Source organism: Phocoena phocoena, chromosome 18, assembly GCF_963924675.1.
Source record: "Phocoena phocoena chromosome 18, mPhoPho1.1, whole genome shotgun sequence".
Classification (NCBI taxonomy): Eukaryota; Metazoa; Chordata; class Mammalia; order Artiodactyla; family Phocoenidae; genus Phocoena; species Phocoena phocoena.
The window spans coordinates 9,105,779-9,118,268 of record NC_089236.1 but is presented as its reverse complement, the minus strand read 5'-3'; the positions used below and the strand labels follow the sequence as shown (position 1 = coordinate 9,118,268).

The 12,490-nt window shown below is 35.2% G+C and overlaps 1 protein-coding gene across 2 annotated transcripts in view; it reads right to left on the bottom strand.

Annotated features, from left to right (window-relative positions):
• The window catches only part of PDS5B (PDS5 cohesin associated factor B), a 119,638-nt gene that overhangs the window by 52,527 nt on the left and 54,621 nt on the right, over positions 1–12,490 (bottom strand). For both annotated transcript variants that reach the window (XM_065895882.1, XM_065895883.1), the window contains exon 18: positions 11,833–11,993. In XM_065895882.1, the coding sequence (XP_065751954.1) occupies positions 11,833–11,993 (161 nt within the window). The remainder of the gene's footprint in view (positions 1–11,832; positions 11,994–12,490) is intronic.

Genomic DNA, 12,490 nt, shown 5'->3' with positions numbered 1-12,490 from the left:
CAAATTAAAAATATATACATAGAATAAAAGCAGATTATATATATTATAGAAGAAAAGATCAGTGAACTTGAAGACATAGCAATAGAAACTATGCAAAATAAAACAAAGGGGGGGGGACAGGAAAAAAATAAGAATGGCACATCAGTGATCTCTAAGACAATATTAAGTAGTCAAAAATACATGCAGTTGGAGTCCCAGAAACCAAGGGGGCAAGAAGGGGAGAACATTAAAAAAAGAAAGAATTACCAAAACAACTTCAAATATGATGAAAATAAACCCACAGTCCCAAGAATCTCAATAAACCTCAAGCAGAAGAAACATTAAGTACACCACTCCAAGGCACATCAGTATCAATTTGGTGAAAACAGCGATAAAAAAAAAAAAATCTCAAAACCAGTCAGAGAAGACATATTATGTATAGAGGAACAAAGAATGAAAGATCACTTTTCATCAGAAACTATGCAGTCCAGAAAATAAGAGAGTGACATCTTTCAGGTACTGAAAACCAAAAGAACTCTCAACCTAGAATTCTTATTCCAAGCAAAAATACTTTAAGAATGAAGATAAAATAAAGACTTTTTCAGACAAAGAAAAGCTAAGATAATTAATTATAAGCAGAATTATACTCTAATAAACATTAAAGTTATTCAGGAACAAAAATGATACCAGCTGAAAATATGGATAGATATCCAAAACATGAAGAATGGTAGGTAAAAAAGGTAAATATATGTGTACAAATCAAAGAAATATGCTATTGTTAACCTGAGATATATCAAAGTGTTTAGGGCAAAAATATCAGTAACATATTGTAGCATTTATAACACACATAGAAACAAAATGTATGACAACAAAAGCACAAAAGCCTGGAGGGGGAAGGCATGGAAGTATACTGCTGCAAGATTTTTACAATATACATTAAGGGGTATAATTTTATTTGAACACAGATAAGCCAATAAAATAAAATCATTAAAAATAGTCAACCTCAAAGAGGGCAGAAACAGAAAGAAATGGGAACATATATTAAGATGGCAGCTTTAAACCCAACTGTATCAACAGTTACATTAAATGGTAAATGGTATAAACATTCCAATTGAAAGAAAGAGTGTGTCAAATTGGATTAAAACAACCAAAATCAAAACAAACCAACAAAAACAAAACAAAGACCCAACTCAAACTATAGGATATTTACAAGGTATTTATTTTAAATATTAAGCCCCAGGAACATTTACAGGGAAGGAAGGAAGGGAGGGAGGGAACGAGGGAGGAACAGAAGAATGAAAGGATGAGAGAACTGGGACTTCCCTGGTGGCACAGTGGTTAAGAATCCGCCTGCCAATGCAGGGGACACGGGTTCGAGCCCTGGTCCAGGAAGATCCCACGTGCTGCAGAGCAACTAAGCCCGTGTGTCACAAATACTGAGCCTGCGCTCCAGAGCCCGCAAGCCACAACTACTGAGCCCGCACGCCACAACTACTGAAGCCTGCGTGCCTAGAGCCCGTGCTCCACAACAAGAGAAGCCACCGCAGTGAGAAGCCCACGCACCGCAACAAAGAGTAGCCCCCACTCACCACAACTAGAGAAAGCCTGCGTGCAGCAACGAGGGCCCAACACAGCCATAAATAAATAAATAAATAAAATTTTAATGTTAATAAAAAAAAAGAATGAGAGAATAAAAGACTGAAAGAAAGAGATATGCCTTGCAAACACGAATACAAATGAAAGTAGATCTGCTCTCAAAGACAGAAGAACAAGGAAGCTAACCAGGGACAAGGAGAAACATTTCATTAACAACATAGTCTGCTGACAAGGCTATGGGGAACCAAGTACATTCGTACACTGCTGGAGAGAATGCAAAATGGTATAACTACTACAGAGGGAACTGTAACAATATCTAGTAAAATTATGTATGCATTTATTCTATGATATATCCACAAAATAAATATTTCAATGTGGAATAACTGCTAGTATATGTAAAGAAAAAAAAAGCAAGGTGGAGAAAGGCATGTATAGTGTACTTTTTATCATTCTTCTATCAAAGAGGTCATGTGAACACACAAACATATACACATACGCACTGAAACATATCTAGACCGACATGCATAAAAAGACTTCTTTTAAGTTTATCTATAGGTAAGAAGGAATAGGGTAGAGTGTTGACGAGTACAAGCTAGACTTCTTAGAATATATCTTGCTTTTTCAGCTTGTCTTTAAAACCTGTGAATATTTCATATAATTAAGAAATAAAAATTTTTTAAAGTAACCTCAAAAAATAAAAAGAAACAAATGAACGAAAGTGTGCATCCATTTGGTGGCATAACCACAAAAAGAATCATTCCAAGTAACTTTAAAACACAAGAATTTGACTGTAAATCCCTAGTGTGATGAACCCTAAATACATAAGAGAACTACATAAGGCAAACAAACAGCTGTTTTTAGGAATCACACTGGTGGTGCTACTACTATTCTGAGACTGTTCTGTATTTATTATGGGATAATTCAAATGAGTTATTATGTAATATCATAGTTTTATCATCCTGTATTAGCTCGGCATAGGGGAAAAGATAAAAATGTAAAATTGAAGAGGCTCAATAAAAACCCAATTTGAACTGGAATAATCAATATAAACATACAATGCATTTTATCTTCCAAAAAACCTTTTTTTTTTTAAGCTGTATGCACAGAATTGTCCTAGAAAAGTGACCCACACATTAGCAATTAGTACACACAAGATTGACATTCTGATTTCTTAATACTATTCCCATTAAAAGGAACCAGGGCTCCTCAGAGAAATGGCTGAATCCAGGTCTGGGGCAGGACATGTACAAGATGGGTCTGGAATATTTTGTCATACCAGGTTGCAAAGACATTACAAAGGTTAGTGGAGTTATTCAAAAGGATTCAGAAGTCAATCTGAATAGCCTATAGATGGGACAATGTGAGCATCGAGTGACCACTGTAATTGACTGAAACACAAATATGAGTAAATCCATCAGTTTATAATGATATTTTTAAAAGACGACAACAGAGGATACTAGTAAACTCCTCACTCTTTATTTTGAACTCTGTTCAATACATAAAAGAATCACCCACTACTTACAGATATGGAAAACAAACTTATGGTTACCAAAGGGGAAGTGTAGCGGGGAGGGATAAATTAGGCGCTTAGGATGAACATATACACACTACTACATATGTGTAAGACAGATAACCAACAAGGACCTACTGTAGAGCACAGGGAATTCTACTCAATATTCTGTGATAACCTATATGAGAAAAGACTCTAAAAAAAAAGAATATATGTATAACTGAATCACTTTGCTGTACACCTGAAACTAACACAACATTGTAAAGCAACTATACTCCAATAAAAAAAGATTCATGATGTTTAAAATAAACTGATAAATGAAATGAAAAAAAGCATTTTAATTTTTCTTTATGTGCTTTAAAGTAATGTTTATGTTTCTGCAAGTTAATTGACTTAGAGCAAAACGAATAATATTAGGTACAGAAAAAAAGCCTGAATAAGTAACTTCTGATGCTAAAAAAAGAAAATAAGGAAAAAAAAAAGTATCAAGCACTTATCCTGCCAAAGAATAGATGAGAAGTTCCTCTTTATAAAAGTATTCAGCTAACAAGTGATAAAGGAATGACACAGTATCATTACTGATTACTAAATATGATCAGCTGCTAACATAATAAAAGAGAAACAGCCAGGTATTACATTCCTCCTGACAGAAGAGCATACCACCACCTACAAAGTGGTCCTGTGACGACAAAATAGCTGAAGCAGAATCCAATCAGGCCTCTGGATTCAACTATCACTTTACAGAAAACACAGGAAAATGTTAAAGCATGCCAAAGGCACACAATTAGCAAAAATCAAAAGTCAGTTTATGTGAAACTCTTCAAGATAAACAACCTGGTTTCTTCATCAAACACAAAGAGAAGAGCTAACTGGAGGGGGAACCTACAGGAGAAAAGGGACTTCAGAGACCTATCAAGCAGTAACAATGTAGAAACCTCACTTGGATCCCGATTCAAAAAAAAAACCAAACTGTTAAAAAAAAAATTACTGTTTTAATTGGATATTATTATTAGGAAATTATTATTAACTGTGTTTACGATAAAAGCATTGTGATCATTTTTTTAGAGTTCTTATCTTTTGGAGATACTGAGATGTATAGATGAAAATATAGAGTCTGGGATTTGTTTTCAGATATAAGGGGAATGTGGGGAGTGGGCAGAATTATAAATTAAACAAAGTGGCTTTTAGTTATTTATATATAAACGGGTTGGTGGATACATGGGAGTTCACTATTATATTCTACCTCTTCTTTGTATGTTTGAAAACTTCAATAATAAACTATGTAAAAAAACAATTCGAGCCTCACCAAAATGCCCTCTTTTTAGTCTGTGGCTTCCTTGTGAAATGAAAAATTATTATTTTCTGGTTACTTCAGTAACTGAAGTCCCCAGAGAAGACCTATCTTCTCATAAGTCAGACTTTACAATACAAACATCCATAATCCCTTTTCTTAGTAATCAAGAGAAAAATTACAGGTCACACACAAGTAAGAAGCAACTACGGTGGGACTTTCAAAGAGAGCATGAGAAATTTTAAGTTCATCCAATGTTCTGCATTCTCATTTAAACAGAAAACAGAAATAAACCAAAACAATAAGGAAGGGAAAAAATTCTAAAGCCCTAGGCAGACTGGGAAGTTAATGAACGTAAATGAAGCGACTACCTTCTGACTGCTTTTTATATTAATAAGTTTCTATTAAAGGAAATCCTTTATTCCCTCATTAAATTGATTTTCCCCCTTCAAATTCAAGGGGAAACCCCCCCTGCCGCCCCACTTGCGAACAAAACTGAAAAACACATTAAAAACACTAAAGAAAAAAACTCCAAATCCTACTACCCTGAAATAATTAGTGTTAACATATTTTAGAACTACTTCTAAAATTTCTCTGTACATACATACACATATTAAATAAATGAGAATACAAAATATATATTTGGAAACATTTTTTTTTAAAAGGTCACACAGGTCTTCAGTGGCTGGCTATACCACAATTAATCTAACCAATCTCCTACCACTGAACATTTAGATGGTTTTTTTATTTTTTTATTTTTTTTAAATCTTGACAACAAACAATGAACATCCCTGTGCTAGCTCTTTATCTAGTGTCTCTGAGCTTTATATCCTATAATCTGCTCTGAGATCCTGGAGCTGTAAATCTGCAAATTACATTTCCCAGACTCCCACAAGAGCTGGTAGGTTCTTCCAACAAGAGACACCACAGCTTCTTTAAGGCCTTCTCTGCAGTAGCTGTGCTGCCCTGCAGCAAGAGCCAGGCCACCCCTACTCTGACAGTTAGTTGGCACAATGTGGACAGGCTCTTCCACCCATTGGGCAGTCCTTAACACCGCTTATTCCCAGTTGTTCCACCAGCCCTAAGGGTGGTAACTGCTTCCGGCAAATCACGATCTCTGAGCTGCCAAAGCAACTTTTTGCTCTTTCAAGCTTCAAACATCTGTATTAATTAATTTATTTACGTTTAAAATACCTGGAATGGTTTCTGCTTCTGACTGGACCCTGAACCATATAACCACTATGTAGACATATTTTCTAATTATCTCTGGGATAAATACATCAAAGTGAAACTACAGTATTAAACACCACACACATTTTAAGTTGGTAAGTATTACCACATTACCAACTCAGAAAAGCTGCATCCGTTTATATTCCAACTGAGAGCAGCACTGGCATGCTAGCTAAAACTGGTTATACAGCACGTGGGTATTGTATTTTCCTCCAGCACTCTTAGCAGGCATAAATGTCCTTTCCTAATGTGATGAAGGACTTCCTGTTTGTAAATTTCTTATTTATTCCCTATGTTAGAATTCTACTGTGAGATATGTCTGTTATTCCTTTGTTAAGAATCTTAATACATTACAAATATTAACCTTTTATAAAGTCATATATATTGAAAATAGCTTCCCAGCATACCAGTTCTGTTTCCAATTTATTTCATGATTTTTGCTTTTCTCTAAATAGTATTCTCCCTCACTAAAATGTAAGGGCAGAGACTTAACCTGTCATTTTCATTTTAACATCCTCAAGTACCTTACACACAATGAAGGCTCTACAAATATTTTTTCAATAAATGAATTTTTAAAAATCCAACCCATCAGTATTTCAATTGTGACTTGGCATCAGTGTCCCTTTCACCACAAAGTAAGAAGTTACAAAAAATGTACTGGTTACCAATATGTTTATTAATTAATTTTATATATATTTGAAATCTTAGATATATGAATAATCTTTGACTCATCTGGAATATATGTAAAAGCAAGTAAGCAGTCTACATTAATTTTTCTTTTTAAAACAGCTTGCCAATTATTTACTCAATAATCTAAGTTTTCCTAATTTCTTTGTTAAATATTATACCCCTCACTATTATAGGGTTGTACAGGGTTGCAAATTTCTTATACACTTTACTTCTGAATCTTCTGATTTCTACTCGCATAATATTTTCTAAATGATTGTTAATGGTATATAAAGAAAGCTTTTGATTTTTACATACTTATTTTGCCCATCTTATTTTTTAGTATTTTACTAGTTCTGCAGTTCATTCTCTTGAATTTTTCTTAGAATATGATAACTTTGCTTCCTCCTTTCCAACACCTGCACCTCTTATTTTCTTATGTAATTATATTGGTTAATGCTTCCAAAACAATGTTAAATCATAGCAGAGCTAGTGGATTTTCTCATCTTGCTCCTGATTTTACTGGGAATGCTTCTAGTGTTTTACTATATGATGGTGTATACTGGTTTGAGAAGTATGAAGGCATTAAATCGTATTTTATTGGGTTTAATTATAAATAGCTGATTTTTTTTTATCAGAAGCCCTTTCAGCATCTGTCAAAATGATCTATTGTGTGCCCTTTCCCTTTTACTCATTTATACAATGAATTATAACATGAATATTAGGCTTTTTAGTAGTAACCCTTTTTGTATTCCTGGAATTGATCACATTTGGCCATAGTATATTCTTGTTTTACTGTAGTAAACTCTCTTGTTGATAATATTTTATGTACAATTTTTGCATCAACATTAGTAAGATTTGTCTTAGTTTTCTTTTGGAGGGATATCTTTTATCAGGTTTTAGCATTCCTGTAGTTACCTTGGCTTTATAAGAAGTAATCTAAATGCTTTCTTTTTCCCCCTATGCTCTAAACAACTTAAATAAATCAGAATTCCTGTGTGGTTTTTTTTTAAATATATATATAGATTTGAAATACCTCCTTTAACACACACCTTTTATTTGCCCTTATTATTATTATTAGAGGGTAATTTTCTCTAATTCTTTTATAGTTATAGTTTATTAGGTTTTCTTCTTCCCTCTACTTGACCCAATTTTATTTATTTACATCACCCTTAAAAAAAAATTCAGGTTTTCAAATATCTAAGACATAGATATAGCCACATCTAAAACTTAAATAATGAAAGTAAAATGATGAGAAAAGACAAATCAGAGATATGCAAACAGGAAGAAAACAAGAGTTTGATTTAGGGGCATAAGCTAAACTGAATGCAAAGGGAAAAAAAAAAATCACACAACTTGGTAGACAGAGTGACCTCACAATAAAAAGGGGCTAGGGCTTCCCTGGTGGCGCAGTGGTTGAGAGTCCGCCTGCCAATGCAGGGGACACGGGTTCGTACCCCGGTCCGGGAAGATCCCACATGCCGCGGAGCGGCTGGGCCTGTGAGCCATGGCCGCTGAGCCTGCGCGTCCGGAGCCTGTGCTCTGCAATGGGAGAGGCCACAACAGTGAGAGGCCCGCGTTAAGGGGCTAATACATTCCTTAAGTCCTTGAATCCTAAATAATATCCTTCATTTCCCCTTATTTAAGCACAACTTGGCTAGTTAGGAAATGCTTTAGATACATTCTTTTTGTCCATCAGAACTCTCTAGTTGTTGAATCATTAACTTCGGAAATCTTTTGTGGTTGAAAAGAAATAAGTCAGCCTCATTACCTTTCCATTGATGTTTATGAAATCACTTCTGTAATCTCTGAAAATTCAGTAAATTCCATCACAATACTTTCCTAAAACATGAGCCCTTTTAATCTCCAGATTCATGTTTTCATTCGTTCTAAGCAAGTTTACTATTATTTTTTTTAAATGTTTTCCATTTCCCATTATTCTGTTGTCTTCTCCACAGAAACTAATCATGGCTTTTCACTATCTGCAATTCTCTCAACTGCCTTCATTTCTTTGCCCACTGTATCTACATTCTATGCAGTTTCCTCAAGTTCAACAGAACCCTTCCTGGTTACATTTTCAATATTGTTTACTCTGCTCCTTGCTGTTTATAATAAATTACTTTCTATAATACAAATATGTTCCTGCTCTTCTTTATCCTTAGTTCTGCCATTTCTCTTTTTATGTTATCTTATTTTTGTTCTTTTTTTCCAGATGTCATTGGCTGTTTAATTTTCTTGGCAGTTTAGAACAACTGTCTAAAATTTTCTTTTTTCCTAGAAAAATACAATTCTTCCAAAGTGCTGATCAGCTATCTTTTGAGTGCTAAATTATCCCCATAGGATTCATGTTTGTTAATTTATTTGTATTCTGTTAATTCATCTTTGAATAAGAGAAATTCTCTCTGGCTCCACCATTTAAACAAAAATGTAGATAGTGTCTCCCTGAGGACTGAACATTGGGCACTTGTTTTAAAAGATTAACATCAGAACTCTCAACTCAAACTACACTTGCTAAATTAGCTGGATAAACAGCATGGAGGAAGAAGCTGGGACTAAAGGTATCAAGTCCTTTTTTTCTGTGTAATTTCTAAGTCTGCTTAAGCTCCCCCAATTGAGAACCAGCTCCACTTGGACTATGACCACACCTTATGCTGTAGGGGACTCTCAGTTTGGGCACATCTGCCTACTTTGGGATGAGCCAGATTCCTGAGAGACTTACTGAGTCATAATGGAACCCATAATTCACCATCATTTTAGTTTAGTGGGTCAGCACATAATTTTTTCTGTTCCTGTAAAGTTGGTGAGACGTTTGCTTCACAATTCTACTCTAAGCCTTACCTCACCTGTAAGCTTTGCTCCTCCTGTTAAGCCCAGAGAAAAATGGTATGACCGCAAAGTCTCTCCTTTAGCTCTATTCCAGCTGAAATTAGATTTTCCCTATTTCTCTCAAAGCTGCCCATATCTCAAACTCCTCCCTCTAAATGAGCAAATGAAAGAACACTTATTATACATTCCCTTAAACATCTGATTCAGGGATACATTTATCAACTGTCAATGTTTTCACACTCAATTCAGTCTAAATGGCTTATCTAGCACCAATTCTGTCCAGCTTGTGGTAGCTTCTACTTAGATACATTTTTCTTTTAAATTATTATAGGGAATTCAAGGGAAGATAATTTAATAAACATTCATTTAACTCTATCGTTTTTCCTCAACATCAACTCACCCAATTTAATAATTTAAAATATAAAATCTGCAAACATATTTTATCTCCTGGAAGACATATACTATGAATTACTTCATCGAGAACAGTGTGTACACACAGTAGGTATTCAATATCAGCTGAATTAATTCTCCTCATGAGAGATATCCGAAATATACTCAGCATATATATCAAATAACTCTAAGTACTTCAGTTCCATATTAAAGCAGAGTGTGTTTTAAAATGCCCTCGTGTGTTCTAAAATGTCCACCTTTCAACCTTGCTCTCGTAGTTCTACAAATATATCAAACAATGTTTCTTTAAAATATAAAGGGTACTAGGAAAGACAGTTTAGAATGAAAACTAAAACCTCCATTGAATGAATCAAACTAAAACTTGTTTAAAGCTCCAATTAAGAAAGGAACTGTGCCATAATGGATATGGTACCATAAGCACTGCAAACAAACAGGCCTATATTCAAATCTTCACGCTGCTATTTGCTAGCTATGTGACCTAGAACCATTTACCTCAAGTAAACATTAGATTCCCCATTTGGAAGATTAGGATAATTCCTACAAATCACACTGAATTGTTAACAAGGTTTAAATGAGATAATACAATAAGTGGGCATTCAGTATATGGTAGAGTTATATACAGTTTATACATAGTGTGTGTGTATACATATATCTCCAAATTCTGATCTCTGATCTGGATAGGAGAGTCACAGCTCCATTCCAAAGGGAAATTTATGTTCTAGGCTCCCTTAAAAATTCAGAAGCCAGTTCTAAACAATAAAGTTTCTTACCCTTGCCAAAAAGTATACTGTTACAAAATTATTTTATGTTTCAATTATCACTTAAATAATGCTTTTGTCCTATATATCAATAGTTTCTAGAATTGATTAAGTTCATGCAAATAGAAAGTAATAACAGAAAGTATACCTGAGCCTCTAAAAGCTAGCTTTGTCCAAGTCTCTTTCTAAAGAAAAGAGCCGCAGGCAATTCTTCAACATGTAGAAGCACAGTACCCCAACCACAACTAACTAGACCAAAAGTAACGAGCTGGAAGTAAAACCAACCACCAGTGACTATGGCAATATCAAGACCAACTATCAGCTATGCTCTCCAGGAACAGGGAGGAGAGATGCATACAGAGAAGTAAGCAGGGATTCATAAAGAATGAAGACTTATTCTTTTTGAGCTATTAGAGAATTTGAGCTATTAGAGAATCTTGAACAATAATCAACCACTATTAGAGATCACCAGGATAAGAGCACAATTTCCAATTCTTGGAAATACTAGAACACACAAACACACACACATAACACACTGCTGTTAGGATGCTTATACCATGCTTCTGTGTTTCCCTGTGCCAAATAAAGCAATACTTCTGAAAATTTTCGAGTCAATACTCATATCACAGAAGAAAGTAAAGAGTGCTATGGACAATCCTGTTGAAATGCCTTTGGAATTTCCCATTGGATCTTAAATTTTCATGAATTACTTATCCTGTGCCATAATATGCCAAGGAACTGTTTTACTGTAAAACTGTTTTCATTAAAATCTTTAAGCGCGGGCTTCCCTGGTGGCGCAGTGGTTGAGAGTCCGCCTGCTGATGCATGGGACACAGGTTCACGCCCCGGTCCGGGAAGATCCCACATGCCGCGGAGCGGCTAGGCCCGTGAACCATGGCTGCTGAGCCTGCGCGTCCGGAGCCTGTACTCCGCAGCGGGAGAGGCCACAACAGTGAGAGGCCCACGTGCCGCAAAAAAAAAAATCTTTAAGGGCTTCCCTGGTGGCGCAGTGGTTAAGAATCCGCCTGCCAATACAGGGGACAAGGGTTCGAGCCCTGGTCTGGGAAGATCCCACGTGCCACGGGGCAACTAAGCCCGCGCGCCACAACTACTGAGCCCATATGCCACAACTGCTGAAGCCTGCGTGCCTAGAGCCCATGCTCCACAACAAGAGAAGCCACTGCAATGAGAAGCCCGTGCGCCACAACAAAGAGTAGCCCCCACTCACTACAACTAGGGAAAGCCCGCGTGCAGCAATGAATACCCAACGCAGCCAAAAATAAATAAATTTTTTAAAAAGTATATATACAATTCAAAAAAAAAATCTTTAATCGAAACTGATGCTTCAGAAAGAAACGCCATGCTCACCCTACATTTTCATGAATCTTGTAAAACCAATCAATGCTTTCTCCCAGGAAATGAGAATCTAAACTGAATATTTTAGACTTAAGATAACCCAGACATTATTTCCTTAAAACTTAAAAGATTCCAACTATTACATAAATCAAGAAACAGTAAGTAGTTTTCTGTCTTCCAGAATATTTATCAGAAAAATCTCAACTCACGATCTGATGTGTGGGAAATCCTCTTCAATTTTGCTTCCTGTGTTTTTGAAAATTTGGAGTGCAGCTTCTGCTACTTTTTCATCATCCATTTTCAGACAAGCCAGGAGAGATTCAAATGTTTCAGCAGAATGAAACGAGATGGGATGTGTAAATGAGAGTACCTAAAAAATGATCATAAAAAATGATCTGTAATCCTTTTCACCTTTATAAATCTGAAATGTTACATATTAGAAATACTACAAATCCAAGTAAATACAAAAATAATTATGCTAAAAAATCAATAAGAGCACTATAAATAAAATTTAAAACTTACTTAAATATATAACAGAAATGTTCTTGTGTAGGAAGACTGTACAGTCTAAAGAAACAATTACCTTCAAAATTAAATTACATGTACCATAATTCTACTCAGAATAATCTGGATTTGGTTAATGTTTGGAGAGGGGGGTAGTGGAGAATGAAGGTAGGAGAAAAGGAAAATGAGAAGAGAGAATTTTAAAAAAATACCTCTATGATTCTAAACAAAGATCATTAGAAGAGACCAGCTAATAACATTTTCGGAAAAAAGTAATCTAGGGAAGCGGGTAAAACACCAGACAATAAATGATATTGTAAGGTTACAATAATCAAATCAACATGGTACTAACACTAGAAGCAA